Source organism: Lontra canadensis, unplaced genomic scaffold (genome assembly GCF_010015895.1).
Source record: "Lontra canadensis isolate GAN:19392208 unplaced genomic scaffold, GSC_riverotter_1.0 scaffold96, whole genome shotgun sequence".
Lineage (NCBI taxonomy): Eukaryota > Metazoa > Chordata > Mammalia > Carnivora > Mustelidae > Lontra > Lontra canadensis.
Window position 1 is genome coordinate 4,674,085 of NW_022631090.1, and position 18,913 is coordinate 4,692,997.

Genomic DNA, 18,913 nt, shown 5'->3' on the forward strand with positions numbered 1-18,913 from the left:
TTCAAGGTCCATGTGTGTTGCCTATCTAATAGGAAGGCATTAGAGAGTCCCCATGCCATGACGGCCAGCATCCCTTGTCGGGATGTAGGGAGGGAAATTCTTCCTGTACTGAGGACAATAAAACTGGCAGGAAAAAAGGACAATTGCATATTGATCTGGTGTCCTAGGTCCCTGAGACTGCAGAAGGATCCACTTTCCACCTTCCAGAATGGTACTGCAAGGTTCTCACAAGCATCACAGGGGTTTATTTAAAGACCCTTTAGTCTATGGAACACAAGCACACTCGTAAAACAAGATAGGTCCTAATCAGTGGACTGTCATTCTGTTTCTCTCTCTGATTCCAAGGTATATGGCAGGGAAAGAAGCAAACAAATTGGTAACAGCACTGGGTCACTGGAAATCCCTCCTCTGTGATCCACCTCTCACCCACTCTGCTGCCTTCAAAGAAATCATCTACCTCTGGAGATTCAGAATGACATTTGGGCAGCTGTAAGTTCCTACATTCTTGTGAAATCAACCAGTGGGATAGCAATCTCTTACTACCTCCTCTGCTGTCATCTTGCCAGTTTCAATTATCTTCCTCTTCTTGTCCTCCCTGTCCTACCCTAAGGTGTGTGTGGGGGGTGAAATGGTGGGGGGAAAGAAACAAGAGGGGGCTCAGGGTAACTGGATGCTGGAAATTAAGGATGCGTTTCTTTCCTAGTGGACACCACTGACCACTATCTGTTGTTACGTGAGGAAGGTGGGGCCATAGTAGAGTAGAACAAAGCATAGATAAGTTTGTTGTTGTTGTTGTTTTGTTGCTGGGTTTTTTTGTTTTGTTTGTTTGTTTGTTTGTTTGTTTCTGGTAGGCTCCACACTCCACTGAACTCACCACCCTGAGATCAAGACCTGGGCTGAGATCAAGATGCTTAACCCACTGAGCCACTCAGACACCCCAGCATAGGTAAGTTTTGGTTGAGGAATGGCACCGTACAAGCCTTTGGGTAATATAAAATATGTAGCTCATATGGAAACAAACCATGTTTCTTTCTCTAGGCCTCCAGTTTATCACTGCAAAACAACAACAACAACAAACCCAACTATTCTTGTGATATCTCCAGTGGACCTCAAGGAAAATAAGCTCTAATTGGACTCTCAGATACTACTAAGCTCCATTGCTGGAAGAATTGTCCCACCCTCCATCCTGACAAGGGGTGCTGGCTGTCCTGGCATGGGGACTCTGTTAGTGCTTTCTGGAGCCACTGTCTTCTCTATGTAAGTGATTTCTGGCCAGTTTCAAACACAACGGGCCAGAAAATAAAATGCTAAGTGTTTTAGCTTGCCCCTGGGAAAGGGACATCAGACCACCAGAACTTCCCACCTGTCTAGAGCTTTATGCTTTTCTAAGCACTTTTCATATTTTCTCATTTGATTCTCAGACCCACCCCATGCAGTTGGTGGAACACTGGTTGTTATTCTGTGTGTGGCGAATGAGGTCTGGAAGGAGAAATTACTTCTTGGGGGTCACATGTCTAGTTAGTGGTAAAGCACATCTAGAATCTGAGTCTTCTGACCCTGTGCTTCCACTCAGATCGGCCACTTACTTGGTTCACTTACTATCTATGGGAATAGTGTTCAAAAAGGATTCAGTTGCATAATGTCTGGAAACATCCATAACATCTGGCCACACCCAATCCACATCAGAAGCTCCTGGTAGTGTGACTTTCTTGTGTCCTCATTCCCTGCTCCTCACTCTCCTGCTAAGCACCTCCCCTTTTTTTTGAGGAGGGATTTGGGGAAAATATTTTTTCTGTTTATGTTTTAATTGTACTTTTTCCTAGTCAGGAAAATAGGGCTGACTTATTCTTATCTGTCAGTTCTCAGCTTAAATATCACTTCCTCAAGGAGACTTGCCCTGAACAAGCAATTTAGATTGGGCTTCTCTTCACAGCACCTTGCTCTGCTCTCTCATACCAACAATCACAACTCACTTTAACAGACTTGTCCCCATTTAATTATTCTTAGGCTCTCCACTAGAAGAAAAGTTCACTGAGGTTAGAGACTTTTGTCTTATTCACTATTGCAGCTCTAGAGCCTGGCACAGATTGGGTTACAACAGATTTTTGTTGTTGTTGTTGTTGTTGTTGTTTTGAGAGAGAGAGAGAGAGAACCTGTAAGCAGCTGGAGGGGGGCAGAGGGAGAGGGAGAAAGACAGAATATTAAGCAGACTCCACACCCAGCATGGAGCCTGATGTGGGACTCAGTCTCACAACCATGAGATCGTGACTTGAGCCCAAACCAACAGTGGAACGCTTAACTGACTGAGCCACCCAGGCACCCTTATGACAGATGTTTGTAGAAGGAATTTGCTGGAAATCAAAGGCAAATATGTCAGTGAAGGCAGCATCAGTAAGGTTTTTCAAGCGTATCATCTTATTGGTTTCACTGTACCCTACTGAGGTAGGTTTTATTACTATTTCCTTATAAATAAGCCTCACCAAAGTCAAGAAACATGTCTAAGGACATACCACTAGATCCTGGTGGACCATAATTCCAATCTGGGCTGGGTTGATGCTAGGACCCAAGCTCTTTAAAAAAAATATTTATTTATTTGAGAGACAGAAAGAGAGAGAGTGCATGTGCACACACAAGTGGGCAGGCGGGGAGCAGAGGGAGAGGGAGAAGCAGACTCCCCACTGAAGAAGGAGCCCAGTGATGTGGGGCTTAATCCCAGGACCCCAAGATCATGACCTGAGCTGAAAGCAGAGGTTTAACTGACTGAGCCACCCAGACACCCCTAGCACCCAAGCTCTTAACCACTAAGATGCTAAGGTGTATCATCTCTTTGGGAAGTGCACCAATTGATATTTTGCAATAAGCAGCAAGTTTATTCCTGTGTGTCAGAAAGGTATCTGCAAAAAGTGCAGAGACAGAGCCTGCTGATCAAGCTCAAAGATTTTGAAAACAGACCCCACCACATTCCTGGCCAGGCCTCTGTCAACCCAAGTTTCTTTTCCACTTGTTTCCTTCAGCTTTTTCTGCTTCTGAAGAGCCCTTTGCAGAGCTCTTGCATTCAGCCATGTAGGTTGTACACTGCACAATTTTGGCAGCACCGTTCACAGCAGATGTGGTGGTCCAGAAGCTCACTGAACTGTCACCTTTTCTGGGGGTCCCCAGAAATGTAAACTGAAAGGAGACACAGGTTGTTCTGCCTGCCTGTATCTTTCATTTGGTGAATACGGGCACCTTTTCCTTTCAGAGGACAGAAGCAATCAGATGGTGGCAAGAACTGCGGTTGGCTGAGCTCACCCTGCAGTTTTCAGAAATAACCAGGATTAATTCAGTCAGGCCTTCCATTTCTGAGACTGGGCAGAAGAGAGAGGTGTGCCTGATCATGTGGGTGTGGGAAATCTACTTGTCTGTCTCCATCTGCCTCACTTATCAGGACGTTACCAGTCCTTTACAGGACTTACAGAGCTCTCTAGACCACCCTCCTTTTTCTTGGGGGGGTGTTATTTATTCATTTGAGTGAGAGAGTATGAGTGGGTTGGGGAGGAGCAGAGGGAGAAGCAGCCTCCCCCCTACCCCGCTGAGTAGGAAGCTGGACATGGGGCTCAATCCCAGGACGCCAGGATCATGACCTGTGCCTAAGGCAGATGCTTAATCCACTGAGCCACCCAGGTGCCAGGGCACACTTCTATTTTCTGCATTGCTTCTTAACATCCCCTGAGGAGTCATGGGCCCTGCATTCACCTTAACCTAATTGCTTGCAGACGGCAGCCTCTCAAGTCCTTGTAGAAAGAAAGAGAGAAAGGAAGGAAGGAAGGTAGGAAGGAAGGAAAGAAGGAAGAAAGGAAGGGCTTGCCATGTAGCCCCAGTCAAGTCTCAACCTTTGGAAGCCTATTTCCTCATCCATAACATGCAGATAATATTGCCTACACTCAAAAGTGCTCATGAGGATCAAATAAGACAATATATGCAAATATGCTTTGGGAAGTATAAAGCACTATGTTACTATAATTATGAAATCCATCATGTAGGCAGATTTCTTTTCAGTCAGTTAATGCTTCCACCCATTGCCATAGAAATGTATTCATCTCCAAACACCAAACCCTTGTAATGGATATAAATCCACATTATGCATTTTTTAACATGGTTGACAAACTATAGATCAGGAATGTCCTCAAGCTTCTCCCCGTCAGTCAGTGAAAAAGTATGTGTTGAGATGGGTTCCATGTTACTAAGCAGCAGGGGAATATAAAGAAAACCTAAAGCAGAGCCCCTGTCTTCATAGACCCTCAGTCTACAAAGGTAGAAGAGTGATACATATGGAAACAACTAGAAGAGCAGTAAGCAAACTATGGCCTGCAGGCCTAATCTGGCCTGCCACTTGGTTTAGAACAGCTTGAGAACTAAGAGGGGTTGCTACATTTCTAAGAGATTGAAAAGAGATCAAAAGAAGAGTAATTTTTTTTAACATAAAAACTTTATGAATTTCAAGTTTCTGCACCCATAAATAAGGTTTTATTGGCACACAGTCATGCCCATTTGTTTTTGTATTTCTTATGCTTCTTTTGTGTTATAATAGCAGAATTGGATAGTGGTGACAGAGATCTTAAAGTCCACAAAGCCTAAAATATGCACTGTTTGTCCTTTTTTAGAAAAAATTTGGCCAACCCCTGAACTCAAGGACAAGGAGCTTAGCTTTGGTCAGCTTTGTCAGTTGCTCTGTCTCCACACATTAAAATATTTTGTCACATGCATTAGGAATTCACGAATTTGCTCATTTATTCAATAGATATTAAGTGAGAGCCTACTATGTGTCAGACACCCATATCCTGGTTAAAGATGGAGGAACTCCAGCATCAAGTATCTCGCATTAATTAGATTTCCTGTATGAGATGAGATATTAAGAGAAAAACCCTGTAGCAAAATCTCCCAGAAGATTTATTGGGTGCTAGAAACTTCTTTGTACCTCCAGGAATCTTTAGGGCAAGGCCAATGGGAATTTTGGTGGAGTTAGTTGAGAGGATTCTAATTCTGATAGTTTAAACCTTCTTTAATAATGTTGATTTTCTAATGAATTAGGGGATCCAGAATACTTTCTTTTCTTTAACTATGGGATCTTCCAGAACTGCCACATTTATTAAGAGCAGCTAAGAGATAAATATTTGTCATAAAGCTTTTGTGATGAGCTCACAATTTTAAAGGCCCAGGTACTTCTATATAAGGTCAAATCCCCAGGGGAAACTGGGAAAGAAAACAGAAAACAGCAGAATCCTGTGACAGAAGAAAGAAGGATAAGAAAGAAATACAATGACCCTTTCTCTTCAGTTTTACTCCCAGAACTCCTCTGTTTTTCTCTTTCAAACAAAAACAAATTTACTTTGACAGCTGATGTAATATAACTTCGCTGTCAGGTCTCAAGTGAAAGAAAGAGTAATGCAGCGGTTGTTACCTCCTTCTGGGTATTGTGACTTCTGTGTTGTAGCTAAAGGACACCTCCTGGCCTGTGCTGTCTCTTACATGGATTTGGGCTACAACACAGGGCGCCGATGACCACGGAAGAGAGAGGCCTTATTAATAGTGATTACTCCGAGCTCATGTTTGGTTTCTAAACCTCAGTTGCTCAGAAATTACAGATTATTTGTACCACTTAGCTTTCCAGTCAACTGACTCTTGGTGCCCAAAACAATGGTAATGGGAACAAGCAGAATCCAAGAAGAACCCTATGTCCCAACAATGCCCTTTGGCCATGAGCCTTTGACCAATCCTTAGGGAGGTGAGGTCTTCCACAAGGAGCAATTCTTCCCAAGGCTAAGCACTGAAATCGCTGGAAATACAAACATGGTCATTTTTATGGACATAGATCATCCGTTGATAGTTGTTATTTTAGAGTGGCTGAAGACACCTTTGGCTTAGGGACTGTTGCACAGACCTGATCCTTTGCAAAACTGTGATGATGATGACATTTTCCTTCAGTGCCTCTAATCTCTTTTCCTTATTGGTGTCCCTTCCACAGTCTTTGGGCACTATTCCCTCATGGTCTGTCTCACTCGCTTGGCCCCCTGTGCAAACCTGATCTCAGTAAGGGATCAGATTTATTTACACTGAGTCACAAGTGACCTCCTAATAGCTTAACACATATTTGCATGCTAACTGGGGACAGGTCTTTAGGTTAGGGATTTCTGGATGACAGCAGGAGGAGGTTTGTGAATCCTCTGAGATTTTATGCTAAATTTGATCACCTTTGTTCTTTTCTTATCCATGTTCAACGGATGATCAAAGCAATCCATGACCCTAAAAAGGTTAAAGGCATTCTTCGAGGAAGAAATGAAATTGCAAAGAGAAATCTGAAACTGTGGTTCCGTGATTGTAGACCCCATGAGAAGAAGTGTCTGTCCTGTTCACCTGTCACCTAATGTGCCCCCAGTAACAAGAATGTAGTATAGTATGGTATAGTCTCTTAAAAAATATTTGTGAAATGTATTCATTTATCCATCCAGGAGAGATTTTTTTTGTTAAATGAATGGGTGAAAGAGTCAAGGACATCAGCCCACAGATGGACAGAGGAATTCTTGGGGCATGAAGCCCTTCCTGTCACTTGCATAGTTGGTCTTGTTTGGTTTGAGTCACCAAGGTAAGAGTCACCCCAACAACTACAGATGTTCTTGCTGAACATCCAGGACAGGAGAATCTGGGATGCAGAGGAGCAGTGTGGCCGTCTGCCCTGTCTGGTTGCCTTTTAGCACGAGGAAGGAAAGCCACTTCCCTTCATTGCCTTCTTCCCTTTTGCCCCCACCTCCTCTTTGTCGGTGACCAAGATCATTACTAGGTAGCAGCAGGCATCGAAGGCTGCTGCTGCTGCTGTTGGAAGTAGAACTTCAGCATTTTGAGGTGGAGAGCTCTCGTCCTCAGCAGATGCGGGCTCTCAGACAGCTGGCCGACAAAACGAGGAGTGTGCCTTGACGCGGAGCGACAGAGGAATCTGTCTCTGTGTTAGACCAGCAGGGGGAAGGCCAGGCCCAGGCAAGATGCAGAGATCAGAAAAGTCAGCCTTTGGTGCCCCCTGCAGCATCAGCAGAGAGAATGCTCCTCTTCTTGAGACTTCCTGAAGACTGCTCGCTTGTGAGGACAGACTTTCAAGAGAGGCTTTTGGGGAGGAGAAGCAACCACGTGAGAGGTGCCAAGGCAGTTTGTGTAAGCTGAAGGAGGAATTCTTGTCATGCAAATTAGCTTGAGAGCGCTGAACTTTTTACCCTTTGTGGGTGTGATTATCTTACGTGGGTTGTGTGATTGTTCACTGAGGAGGCAGGTGGTATTCAGGGCAGAGCTAGGAAGAAACTGGAAGTTCGAAGTGCACACAGGCACACTGAAGGAGAAAAAGAGAGCCAGGGCACACGCGCGCACGTGTGTGTGTGTGTGTGTGTGTGTGTGTGTGTGTTTTGGGGAGGGGGGAGAAGGGCAGGGAATCGCAGCTCAGGGAAATGGAAGGCCCCGAGTCTCTAGAACCAAGGGAAAGACTCCTTAGAGGCTAGCCCTCTGGTTAGAAGTCAGGAGATCGTCTGAATCAGTCAATCAAGTAGAAGGATAAAGCTGAGGGAGTCCAAAGTTGGGGGTGAGGAGTGTGCATCCAGGTCTGGGGGGGTTGGAATGCAGGCAGGGAAAGGGATGTGTATAGTATTGTGATAACTTTGGATTAGAGACACCTGCCAGTGCCATTATTAAGAGTGTGCCCTTGGGTAAGTCACTTTGCGCTCTGGGCCTCAGTTTCCTCACCTATAAAATTGAGTTAATAATAGTACCCACCTCACAAAGTTGTTGTAAAAAATTTAATGAGAAAATATGTATGAAACGTGCTTTGTATTGTGTCTGTCATATAATAAGTGCTCCATAAATGGTAGTTATTATTGATGGTAGTTATAATGGTAATAGATTGGAAACAGTTGAATGCCTATCAGATTAATTAAGTCTGTTGGTATCCTAGATATTCATTGCATGCTTATTACTGACTTCTCCAAGCCTTATGGCACTGAGAAAGAGCTCAGCTCAGGCCTAGAGGTGGAGTCAAAGGGCTTGTCCGAGGTAAGGTCCACATAAGGCAAGGTAATTAGCCTGGGGTGCTATGCTGAGTCAGGTGGATGGCAGTATAAAGACTCAGAGTGGGGATGTGAGAAGCCATAAGAGCAGACCTCATCTTTTAAAATTATTTTCCTAAAGGCAGGCTCTTAACTTGGTCATCCAGCTCCTAGAGGTACGATTTCCCCTACATGCTTCTCCTCATTGCTGGGGCATAGTCCCTATTTGCACAGGGAGGACATTATTCCCATTTGAAGATATTTTCTTTAACTTTTTAAGAATATTTTGTTTATTTATTTGAGAGAGAGAGAGAGAACACAAGCAGGGGGAGCAGCATGCAGAGGGGGAGGGAGAAGCAGGCTCCCCACTGAACAGAGAGCCAGACCTGGGGCTTGACACAGGACCCTGGAATCATGACCTCAGCTGAAGGCAGACACTTAACCAACTGAACCACACAGGTGCCCCCCATTTGAAGATATTTTCATGGGAAATCAAAGAAGAGGAGGCAGAAAAGAAAGAAGCCATCTCCTATACCCTTGTTGCTTTCAATCAATACCAGGCTGATCCTTGCTGATGTGCAAACTATTTCCCTGCTAGAAATGAGATCTGAAAGTTATCTGCCTTTTTCTGTCTTTCCAAATTTGACCTTCAAGTCTCAGCCCCATCTGTCTTTCATAAACCCCACAACAACCTGATCAGAGAGGTACGGATAGGTTGGGTTATAGCCAGACAAATGGAAATCACTCTAGGTCTTTCAAGCAGAAAATTTAAAACGGGGATTAGTATATCGATGATGGAAGAAATAAGAAGCCAAACAGGACAGTGAGACAGCTCAGAGAGTTATCAACTCAGCAGCAATAGGAATCCCGTCTTATCTCTAGAGTTGGAAGGACAACTGGAAGAGGTGGTAAGTGGTATTACCAGAGCCCAGAGATGGGGTATCTGGTGGGAGCTAGAGTGAAGATGGGGATGCCTTGCAAAAGCTGGGGCCAAGGAGAAAGGGGATACTTGGTGGTAGTTGGACGTGAGCCCCATGGGAAATACAGCTGCTGCTGGTCGTACCACAAAAAGTGGGGCTTGGGATACAGAAGAAATATCCAAGCTCCTCCCTTTTTTTTGAAAATTTTTTATTTTTTTTACCTTTGGGTTGGTCAAACCTACCCAGAAGCCAAAGGGCAGGCTCATACAAAGCAGAGAAGGAAATGAACAGAATGGGTCTGAGAGTCAGAAGGAGAGAAAAAACCTTAATTATCATCCTTTTACAGAGAAGTCATATGAGGCTGAAAGAGGTCAAGTTGCCTCAAACCACACTATAGTCCAGGTTTCAAATTCAGGCAGTCTGACTTATCCTATGCCCATTTTCTCTGTAATCACTGTTACTATATAATCATGATAATACTACTATTATTATTTTACCCATGTCAGACCTCTCTCTCTGAACTAGACTTTAAGCTCCCCAAATGCATCAACTGTGTCTACATTTATATCACTTAGAGCACCAAGTCCTTGTGTATTTTTCAGAACCTACCAAGAAATGTAAGTTGTTCACTGATCTGGGATTATTAGCAGGTCTTCATAGTTTCCATATCAGCCAAAGTGGGGGCACTATTAAAACATCCTCGGTGGTTCTGAATGTCTGCTTTCTTGCTAGTGAAAGTTAACAATCCCAGATCGGGTTCCAGAGAATCATTTGGCAATAGGGAAAAGCACAAGTTACAATGAGAAAAATCAATGTCTAGGTTGCTTGAGGGTATCCCAAAGGAAAGAGACAGTTATTAAAATTTGAAATGGCTCTGCTCCAATGTCATAAAATTTCTACAGGTTGAATCGAGCAGCTCCTTCACCTGGAAAGAGGCTCTACTATCCCTTAGACTTATAGCTTCCATAGTTTGGATTGTTTTGTGGGACTGGAAGCTAGCAGGGTTATGTTTTGTTCTGTTTTCTTAAGAAGCAGTTCTTGAGAGCAAGATGAGGGATACAGGTATGTTAGATAAAGTATCCATTTTTCTGACGCTCATGAAATCTTTGGTCACCGGAACTGATAGGACAAGTAGATTGGTGGTTCAGGGTTGCCATATAGCTAGGGAAGATGAGAAAGTGTGCTGGGGACTTGGCAGTGAAAGTGAAGTTCAGGTGCTTCCTGGCCTCAAGGTCTATGTGATGGGGTGGCAGTTCCTTCCATGAATGAGTGCTGGTGTCAGACTCCCTCAATTCAAATCCAGGTTCTACCACTCTTTAGCATATGTTATCCATATCCTGGGGATAATAAAGTATTATAATATAGTGTACTATCTTTATTTTCTCCTACCTCTCTGGTGGTTCTTTCTCAATCACCTTGGGTGACTATCCTGTCTTTTCAACTTCTACATGCTCGAGTTCCTCACGTTTGGATCTCTTCTCTTTTGTATCCACACTCACTCCCTTAGTGATTATTCTGAGTCCCATGGCTTTCAATGTGACTCTCACATAGTGACTCTCAAATCTCTTCTTTCCAGTCTGGACCTCTCTGCTAGACATGTAGACCACTGCCTACCTGACATCTCCACTCAGATGTTTAACAGCCATTTCCAACTCCACATGTCTAAAACCTAACTCTGGATCTCTGTCCCAGGCTTAAGCCTTCTCCTTTACTACTCTTCCCCATTGCAGTAAGGGAATACCCTACCCTTCCAGTTACTCAAGCCCAAAGTCTTGATATCATCCAGGACTCCTCTGTTTTGCTCATACCCCACATCTGATCCATCAGAATTCGATGTAGCTTTGAATATTCCTAGAATCTGGTGACTTCCCACCATCAGCTCCTGTTTTGGTTAATGCAGTGATCTCATAATTGGTATCTCTGTCTTGGTTGCTGCACCATTTCTGTCTTTTCTCAATCAGCATATCCTTTAAAAAATATTTTACTTATTTATTTGAGAGAGAGCGCGCGCACAAGCAGGGGAGTGGCAGGCAGAGGGAGAAGCAGGCTCCCTGCTGAGCAGGAAGCCCAACACGGGGCTCGATCCCAGAACCATGGGATCATGACCTGAGCCAAAGGCAGATGCTAGTCTGACTGAGCCACCCAGGTGCCCCTCAGTCAGCATATACTTATTCAAGTGTAAGTCAGATCATATACTTCCTCTGCTCAAAACCCTTGCATGGCTCCCTACTTCACTCAGGGTAGAAGCCAAAGTCTTTACAAAGGTCTCCCAGACCCAACTCAGCCTGTTGTTGACCCTTATTACCTCTCTGAAATCATCTCCTACTTCTCTCTGACCTGTAAACTCCACTCCAGTCACACTGGTCTTCCCAAGGCTGAAATCAGAGAGTAAGCATGGCTGAGCTCTTATCTCGAGGCTCCGGAGAAAAATCTGCTTCCAAGTTCATTTAGATGGTTGGCGGAACTCACTTCCTCATGGTTGTAGGACTGAGGTCACCACTTTGTTGCAGGATGTCAGCTGGGGGCTGCTCTCATTTCCTAGAGGCCACCTGCATTTCTTCCCATGTTTCCCTCCATCATCAAGCCAGCAATGGCACAGGAAACCCTCCTCACACTTCGAATCTCTAACATCTTCTATTGTTACCACCTGGAGAAAACTCTGCTATTAAAGGACTTATATGATTAGATTAGGCCCATCTGGATAATCTCCCTGATTAGTAACCTTAATTACATCTGTAAAATCTCTTTTGCCACGTATGCAACGTAATTACAAATGTGCCATCTCATCATATTCACTGTCCTCTGATGATTAGCGCAGGAGATCTTAGGGGAACATTTTAGGATTCTGCCTACTACAGTGAGATTCAGACTGTTTAAGAAACTGACCAATCAGGGGCTCCTGGGTGGCTCAGTCAGTTAAGCGGCTGCCTTCAGCTCAGGTCATGATCCCAGGGTACTGGCATCGAGCCCCATGTCCAGCTCTGTGCTCCACAGGGAGCCTCCTTCTCCCTCTCCCCACTGCTGTGCTCGTGCTCTCTCTCTCTTTCTCAAATCAATAAATAAAACAATAAAAAAAAGAAACCAACCAATCAGAATGTATGCCAGCAATAGCACTGGAACAGAAGTGTGCAAAATACCTGCTGTTCCAGGCATCACCTTTCACCTGCTGGATTGTGAGGAGATCTAGGGGCATCCCAGAGGGAACAGCTGGAGTGGCAGCTATTTACCAACAGACATGAAACTATTTCAATGTCTTCCCAACTGGTTGCCCTATCAGTGATTAGTAGTTGGTTATCTGCCTGGTCAGAGGGTTGCAAATCACCATGTAGTGTGCAAGTTTTTCTCTTCTCTGTGCTTTGAAAGTCTGAGGTTGGTCCCGGGTAACTGGAGGTGGGCGGGAAGACCAACTGCCCCCCTTGGCACTCCCAGGTGTGCGATGGCCCTTTCCAGCCTTGTTTATTGTCTTTGCCATGCTGGGATTGTTTTGATGAATGTCTTCATGGGCATAGCTCTCTTTTGCTGTTGGAGACTTCATCCATTATCTGAGACTCCAAATGCTGCCACCCGGGGGAGATAATCAATTCTATGTATTTGGGCTCTCCCCAAGCCTCACAGCAGATGTGGCTGAGTGAGGCAACTGCTATTTACTTAATCTAAGCTTTAGAGTGAACGGTAGCCAGAGAAACCGAGGGTTCTTAGTAACTTGCCACACGAGGCTATATCGCACAGATCATTACAAGCCTCATGTTTTGTGAGGACCAGCCTCAGGGAAAAGAGATTCCCCTTATAGGTGAGTTGGAGGTAGGAATAGGGCCTAAGGTAAATGAATGTTGTGGGGCTTGTCTGTCCCTCTGACCTTGTGTTTTCCTAAGGGTGAATTTGATGAAAATGGTCTCAAGGGCAGCTTCACTTGATGGAACTGGACACATACACATGGGGAACAGCAGGGACAAGGTGGGTGTGTTTAAAGAAGTGTTACAGAGAGAAATAAGCAGCTTAAGGAAGAGAAAAGCCTAAACAGAGAAGAGGAAATCAATGCTAATCACAAACAATAATATAAAATGTGGCCTGCTTTTTGCCTGATGATGCTGGCTGGGACCACAGAGCGCAGGCCTGGTGTGATCCTTGCTTCCCTGTATCTTGAAGCTGACTACCTATGACTGCTTTGGAGCCTCCTCTGGCTTAGATATATGAATTTCTTAAGAGCCATATCTCTACTCCACCAGCAGCTCTGTACCCTGCGCAGAGCATCAAGAAGGAGCTTGACCTTCCAAGGGATTGCTATTAAACGGTGCTCCTGAGCCCCCTCTTATGATGTACACAAGATATATTCCCAGTAAAAGCATGTCAACAACTGAGCCTCCACTTAGACCGAGTCAGCTTGTTGATCCCTTTTGAAGTACGAGAGACTTATCTTCAGTGGCTTCCCTTCCTATGACATTTCCTCCATATCAGGGCCCTTCTACACACTACATTGACTACAGAAGTGGAGATGTTGCAAGTGGAATCAAACCTGCTTGCTTGTCTTTACTGCTCAGACAGATCCAGATGTTTTTGTAATCAGTTTGCTCAATATCAGGACCCCCCTGGATCCAGTTCCAAATGATAAAGACACATTACCAGAAGATCCCAAAGTAGGAGGTAGTATTCAGAAGGGTTGGCCATGAATCCGTAGGTATGAGATAGTATAGACCCTATTCAGGCCATCTTCCAGCAAACCCTCACCCCTCAGCTCCCAAGCTCTCTTCAAGCTAAGGTGTTTTCCTCAGGTACAACAGTCAGTTACATTAAAACACAACTTGCTACCAGCAGGTGGTGACAAGGGAGCGGAGTTGATCATTTCCACCCTTCCTAGCAAAATGTCACTGAGCTCAGTGGGAGACAACACAGACCTGTATTAGGTGACAAGAAAATCTCTTTTGTTTTCCACTACATTAGGAGTGATCAGCTGCAAGACACCCAGGGAGAAAATGACAAGTGCCTCAGCATGAATATTGCCATCTTTGTCAGGGTAACAGGATACTAGGCATGGGGGTGGAAAAATAACCCCCTGAGATTTTAGGCCTGTCCCCTTTATACAGACAGACTTGGAGTGAGCATAGATCATTCCAGAGTTCTTAGTCTGGTTGGGTTCAAACTACTGAGAGAGAGAAGTATAAAATGGAGTGATATCTCATTTCAAAAGCAGCAGATGAACAGCATTTCAGAGCTAGAAGGGACCTTGTGAGTTTAGCCTGTTCATCTAGACATCCAGACTCACAAGATGGCAGAGACAGCAGGGATATTAAAGACCACTGCATCAGACTTGACCAGCTGGTGCATGAAAATGTGTTCAGCATCAGTAATCATCAGGGAAATAAATGTAAGTCAAAACCACCATGAGCTATCATGTCACAGCTGTTAGAGAAGAGCTATTATCAAAAAGATAAGAGATAACAAGTGTGGTGCAAATGTGAAGAAAAGGAAGCCCCGGTGCACTATCGGTGGGAATGGAAATTGGTGCAGCCCCTGTGGAAAACAGAATGGAGGTTCCTCAAAACAATTAAAAATAGAAATACCATATGTCCCAGCAGTCCCACTTCTGGGTATATAACCAAAGAAGATGCAACCATCATCTTGAAGAAATATCTGCGCTCCCATGTTCATTGTGGCATTGTTCACAACAGACCAGACATGGAAACAATCTAATTGTCTCTTGACAGACAAATGGATAAAGAAAATATGCTGTGTATATATACAACAGAATATTCCTCAACCATGAGAAAGGAGACAGTCCTGTGGGGGATGGAAACTGGAGGGCATTATACTAAGACCAATAGTAAAGCAGAAGAAAACCAGTATCATCTGATCTCACTTATATGTGGAATCCGAAAAAGTCAAAAGCAGAGAGAGAGTAGAAGGGAGGTTGCCAGGGGCTGAGGGTTGGAGGAAATGGTGAATATTGGTCAAAGGGTATGAATTTACAGTTAGAAGCTGAATAAGTTCTGGGAACTTAATGTCTTATGTGGTGACTCTAGTTAACAATATTGTATTGTACACTTGAAAGTTGCTAAGAAAGTTGCTATCTTAAATGTTCTCACCAAAAAAGGTCATTTATGTGAGGTTATGGATGTGTTCACTAATGTTATTATGATGAACATTTCACAATATATATGTATCAAATCATCACATTGTACACCTTAAACCTACCCAATGCCATATGTCAATTATATCTCAATAAAGACAATCCATTTCAACCCTCTCACTTTTTGGATGAAGAAAATGAGGCCCACAAAGGGAAAGTAAGTTATTCAAGGTCACAGTTACAAATAACAGGACTAGGACTAGAGTTCCTGGTCTTCTAACTCCTAATATCTTTTTTCACTATACACCAGCACCTAAGCACCTAAAATCTAAACCATCCTAATGGGTACTTTCATGTTCTGATTTCTTTAAACTGTCCAGTGAGAGATATTCTACAAACCCATCTAGAAGACTACATGGCATTGCTCTTTATGATTAGGAAATTTCTCCTAATAGATAACTCAAAAGCCACCTGCTACAACATAAACCCACTTCTCTTTGGTCTGTCCTTAATTAAAATGGATCACAGATGTTCACTATCACCAGGAATATGTAAGAAATATGGATAATATGTGTGCGTACCTATGTGTGTGAAAATGTGTGTATATTTATGTATATATTTATATGCGTACTTATATTTATATAACCAATAATTTAAGCTGCTTTTTGTAGGTTAGATGATTCCTCAGTTGCAGACCAAATCTGAGAAATGATATCAATGAAGGAAGAGAGGAGTCAGGTCTTTTCATCTGTCTTCCATGCTAGAGCAAAAACTTTTAGCAACAGATAGACCCATGGGGTTGATCTATTATCTTAATATGAACTAAGCATCCAAATCCACTGATTCTCAACTAAACAGGATCTCAGATAGCCAGAACTCCTTTACTAATACTCCATTTCTAAATATGATAGGCAAATCATAAGAAAATACACTCAGGTTTGATACTTACTTTGGCATCAAAAACCAGAGCAGGGCCTGGGCTGATCCCTTGTCCTATACCTTCACCATTTCTCGTTTAGGGTAATATTGCTGATCTAAATGGTAGCACGATGGTCAAAAAAAGATTCAGTGATTGACTCTACTAAAGTGGGTCGCATAGTGGATTGTAATTACTCATCTATACTTGATCAAAAAATAGTCAGTCTCTGTCTGAGAAGTTTGTCTTTGGCAATGGAATGCTCAGTTTTGTGAGGAACATGTTTACAGTGAAGAGGGAAAGAAGACCCTTTTGCCAAAGGATCCAATCAGCTCAATCCACCCTGGAGATTAGTGGGGCCAGACTGTGCCCATACCTCCCAAGCTCTCCTTTCTAAGGCAAGAAAATGGATTCAGAGTTTTAAACATATTTTTAAGAGGCTACCAGAAAGTCCTATTAACTAGAACATCCTCTTCTAGATGACTGAGATTCAATGGACTCAGATTCCAAACCAAGCTGCCTTCGAGAGAAACAGTTCACTCTAACAACTGGGAAAGCTAATGGAAAATACTCAACGCAGACACACTGCTTCGTTGAGCTTCCAGTGGGCTCTGGGGCCAATGTGACCACTCCTGCAATGAAGCAATCCCCCTGTAAAGCAAAGGTACTCACGGCAATAAGCTGGTAGGAGTTGTTCATCATGGCAATCAACATGTTCAGCAGCACAACTAGGGAGATGACGTTGTATGTCCCAAACATGGTAGCTCCCACAAACTCTGTGAACTCGTGTCTGGCTTTTACATTGGTGACATAGAGATTTAAAAGGCCAAAGACAGACCAGAAGAGCGACTGGAGGGTTTCGAAGAGCCTGAAAGAGGTCAAAGAGCAGGTTAGTTAATTCTCTAGGAAGGGCAAGAAAAAGAGACAGAAAATGTGAAGGAATCTGTTTAATAAGGGGCCTGTCAGATTTATGTCCCAACAGGGAGACTGATGATGTCACACTATTTTGGTCTCTTTCCCCACACAATGCAATCAGGTGGGTTCATTTGTTTGTTACCCTTTCTGTCTCCTAGGCTTTCCCCTTCCACCTGGAATACCTTCTTTCTCTTCTCAGTCTACACAGAGCCTATGCTTTTCTAAGAGTTATTTCCAGGGCTCCTTCCTTTGCCAAACTTTCTCTTTCATCTTGAGACCATGTGATTTTTCACCTTCCTACTTACATAATGGCAGTAAATGAGTAGTTAAGAATATGGGGCTTGGGTTAGATTGTTCTAGGTTAAAATCTCAGCTATGTCATTTGCTAGTCGAGTGAATGTGAACAAGTTACCATTTCTGATACTTCTTTCATGCTTCTGACAGTGCCCAGGGGGGTGCTAAGCTCAGTAGAGGAGCTTAGGGATCCTCGAACTAACACACTGTGTAGATTATTTTAAACACTATGTTAACTAACAATTACCAAGAACTTACTATCTATAAACATGTTAAGCACTTTTCCGTACATGATCATTATTATCCTTATAAAACTTTATTGTTGCGGCTGAGGAAACAAAGATTCAGAGGTCACTAGCTGTAAGTGCTGAGCCAAAATTCAAATCCAATTCCATCTGACCTCCCCAAACCACTGTATTATTTTATATTAGATGGCTTTACAAATTATTGTTTCCTCTTCTAGTCTCCAAATATGTAAGTTTGCAGTGATATGTTTTCAGTGTCTAGGGTTTCTTTGACCTCATATTCAGAAGTCTGTGCTGGTAGCAATAAAAGGCAGCCAACTCTGGGTAGCAGAAATCAACAATTTCTCAAGCACGCAGATGAGGGGCAGAACATAAGAAATGTTACTTTTAAGATTTGATGCCCTTTTTCTATGGCTCAAAATATGTTGTTTCAATTTTAAAAAAAATTATTCATTTAAATAAACTTTTTTAGAGAAAGACAGCATGAGCAGGGGGAGGGGCAGAGGAAGAAGGAGAGAGAGAGAGAGAGAGAGAGAGAGAAGCAGATTCCCTGCTGAGCACGGAGCCTGATGCGGGGCTCAATTTCACGACCCTGAGATCATGACCTGAGCCAAAATTAAGAGTCAGATGCCCAACTGACTGAACCACCCATGTGCCCTCCATATATGTTGCTTTGGGGGTACAATATATTTTGAGAGGCTTAGGCATTTGTTCTTGGGTTCACTTAGAGGGTATGTGGGAAATGTTTTAACGATTCCCTCTATCTGGAAGTGGTCTTCCCCATATCTTTGCATGACCATCTCCCTAACGTAACTGGAGTCTCAGCTCAGATGTCACTTCCTCAAAGAAGCTTTCCTCGGTCACGCTACCAAAAGTAGCTCCACCGCTTTTTTTTTTCTTTGTCTTTTTTAAAAAGATTTTTATTTATTTGAGAGAGATAGAGTGAGAGAGCAGGAGCAGAGGAAGAGGCAGAGGGAGAGGGAGAAGCAGGCTCCCCACTGAGCAGGGAGCCTGACGCAGGACTCAATCCCAGGACCCTGGGATGATGACCTGAGTTGAAGGCAGATAGATGCTTAACCGACTAAGCCACCCAGGCATCCTGTCTCATTTAACAGTCTTTGTAACATGTAAAACTCCCTAAAATTATAAGAAGTAATTTTTCATTTAAATGTTTATTTTCTGTCCATCCTCACTAGAATGTAAACTCTAGGAGGGCAGATACATACAGCTACTCTGTACCTGGCACGTGATAGGCACTGGATAATACTTGTTGAATAAATGAATGAATACTTATTAGCTATTACTATTACTGTTCTCAGTGAATTAAAGTCTAGAAGACTCCAGTCCCTTTGACAACTGCCCAGCCAGTAGGCAGCACCATGGGGTTAGTCATTTTGATGAAGGCTGTGCTCTGTCTGCTCTGGTCTGACTCTCATGGAGTCTCTTTCAGGGCTGTCTGGGCAACATGCACATGGCCCTTTTCAACCAGTGGCATGGCT

General features: G+C 43.5%; 1 protein-coding gene across 1 annotated transcript in view; it reads right to left on the reverse strand.

Moving 5' to 3' along the window:
- Positions 1-18,913, reverse strand: part of TRPC5 (transient receptor potential cation channel subfamily C member 5) — a 249,785-nt gene that overhangs the window by 16,655 nt on the left and 214,217 nt on the right. Inside the window, exon 7 of the mRNA XM_032837092.1 lies at positions 16,633-16,828. Within this exon, the coding sequence (XP_032692983.1) occupies positions 16,633-16,828 (196 nt within the window). The remainder of the gene's footprint in view (positions 1-16,632; positions 16,829-18,913) is intronic.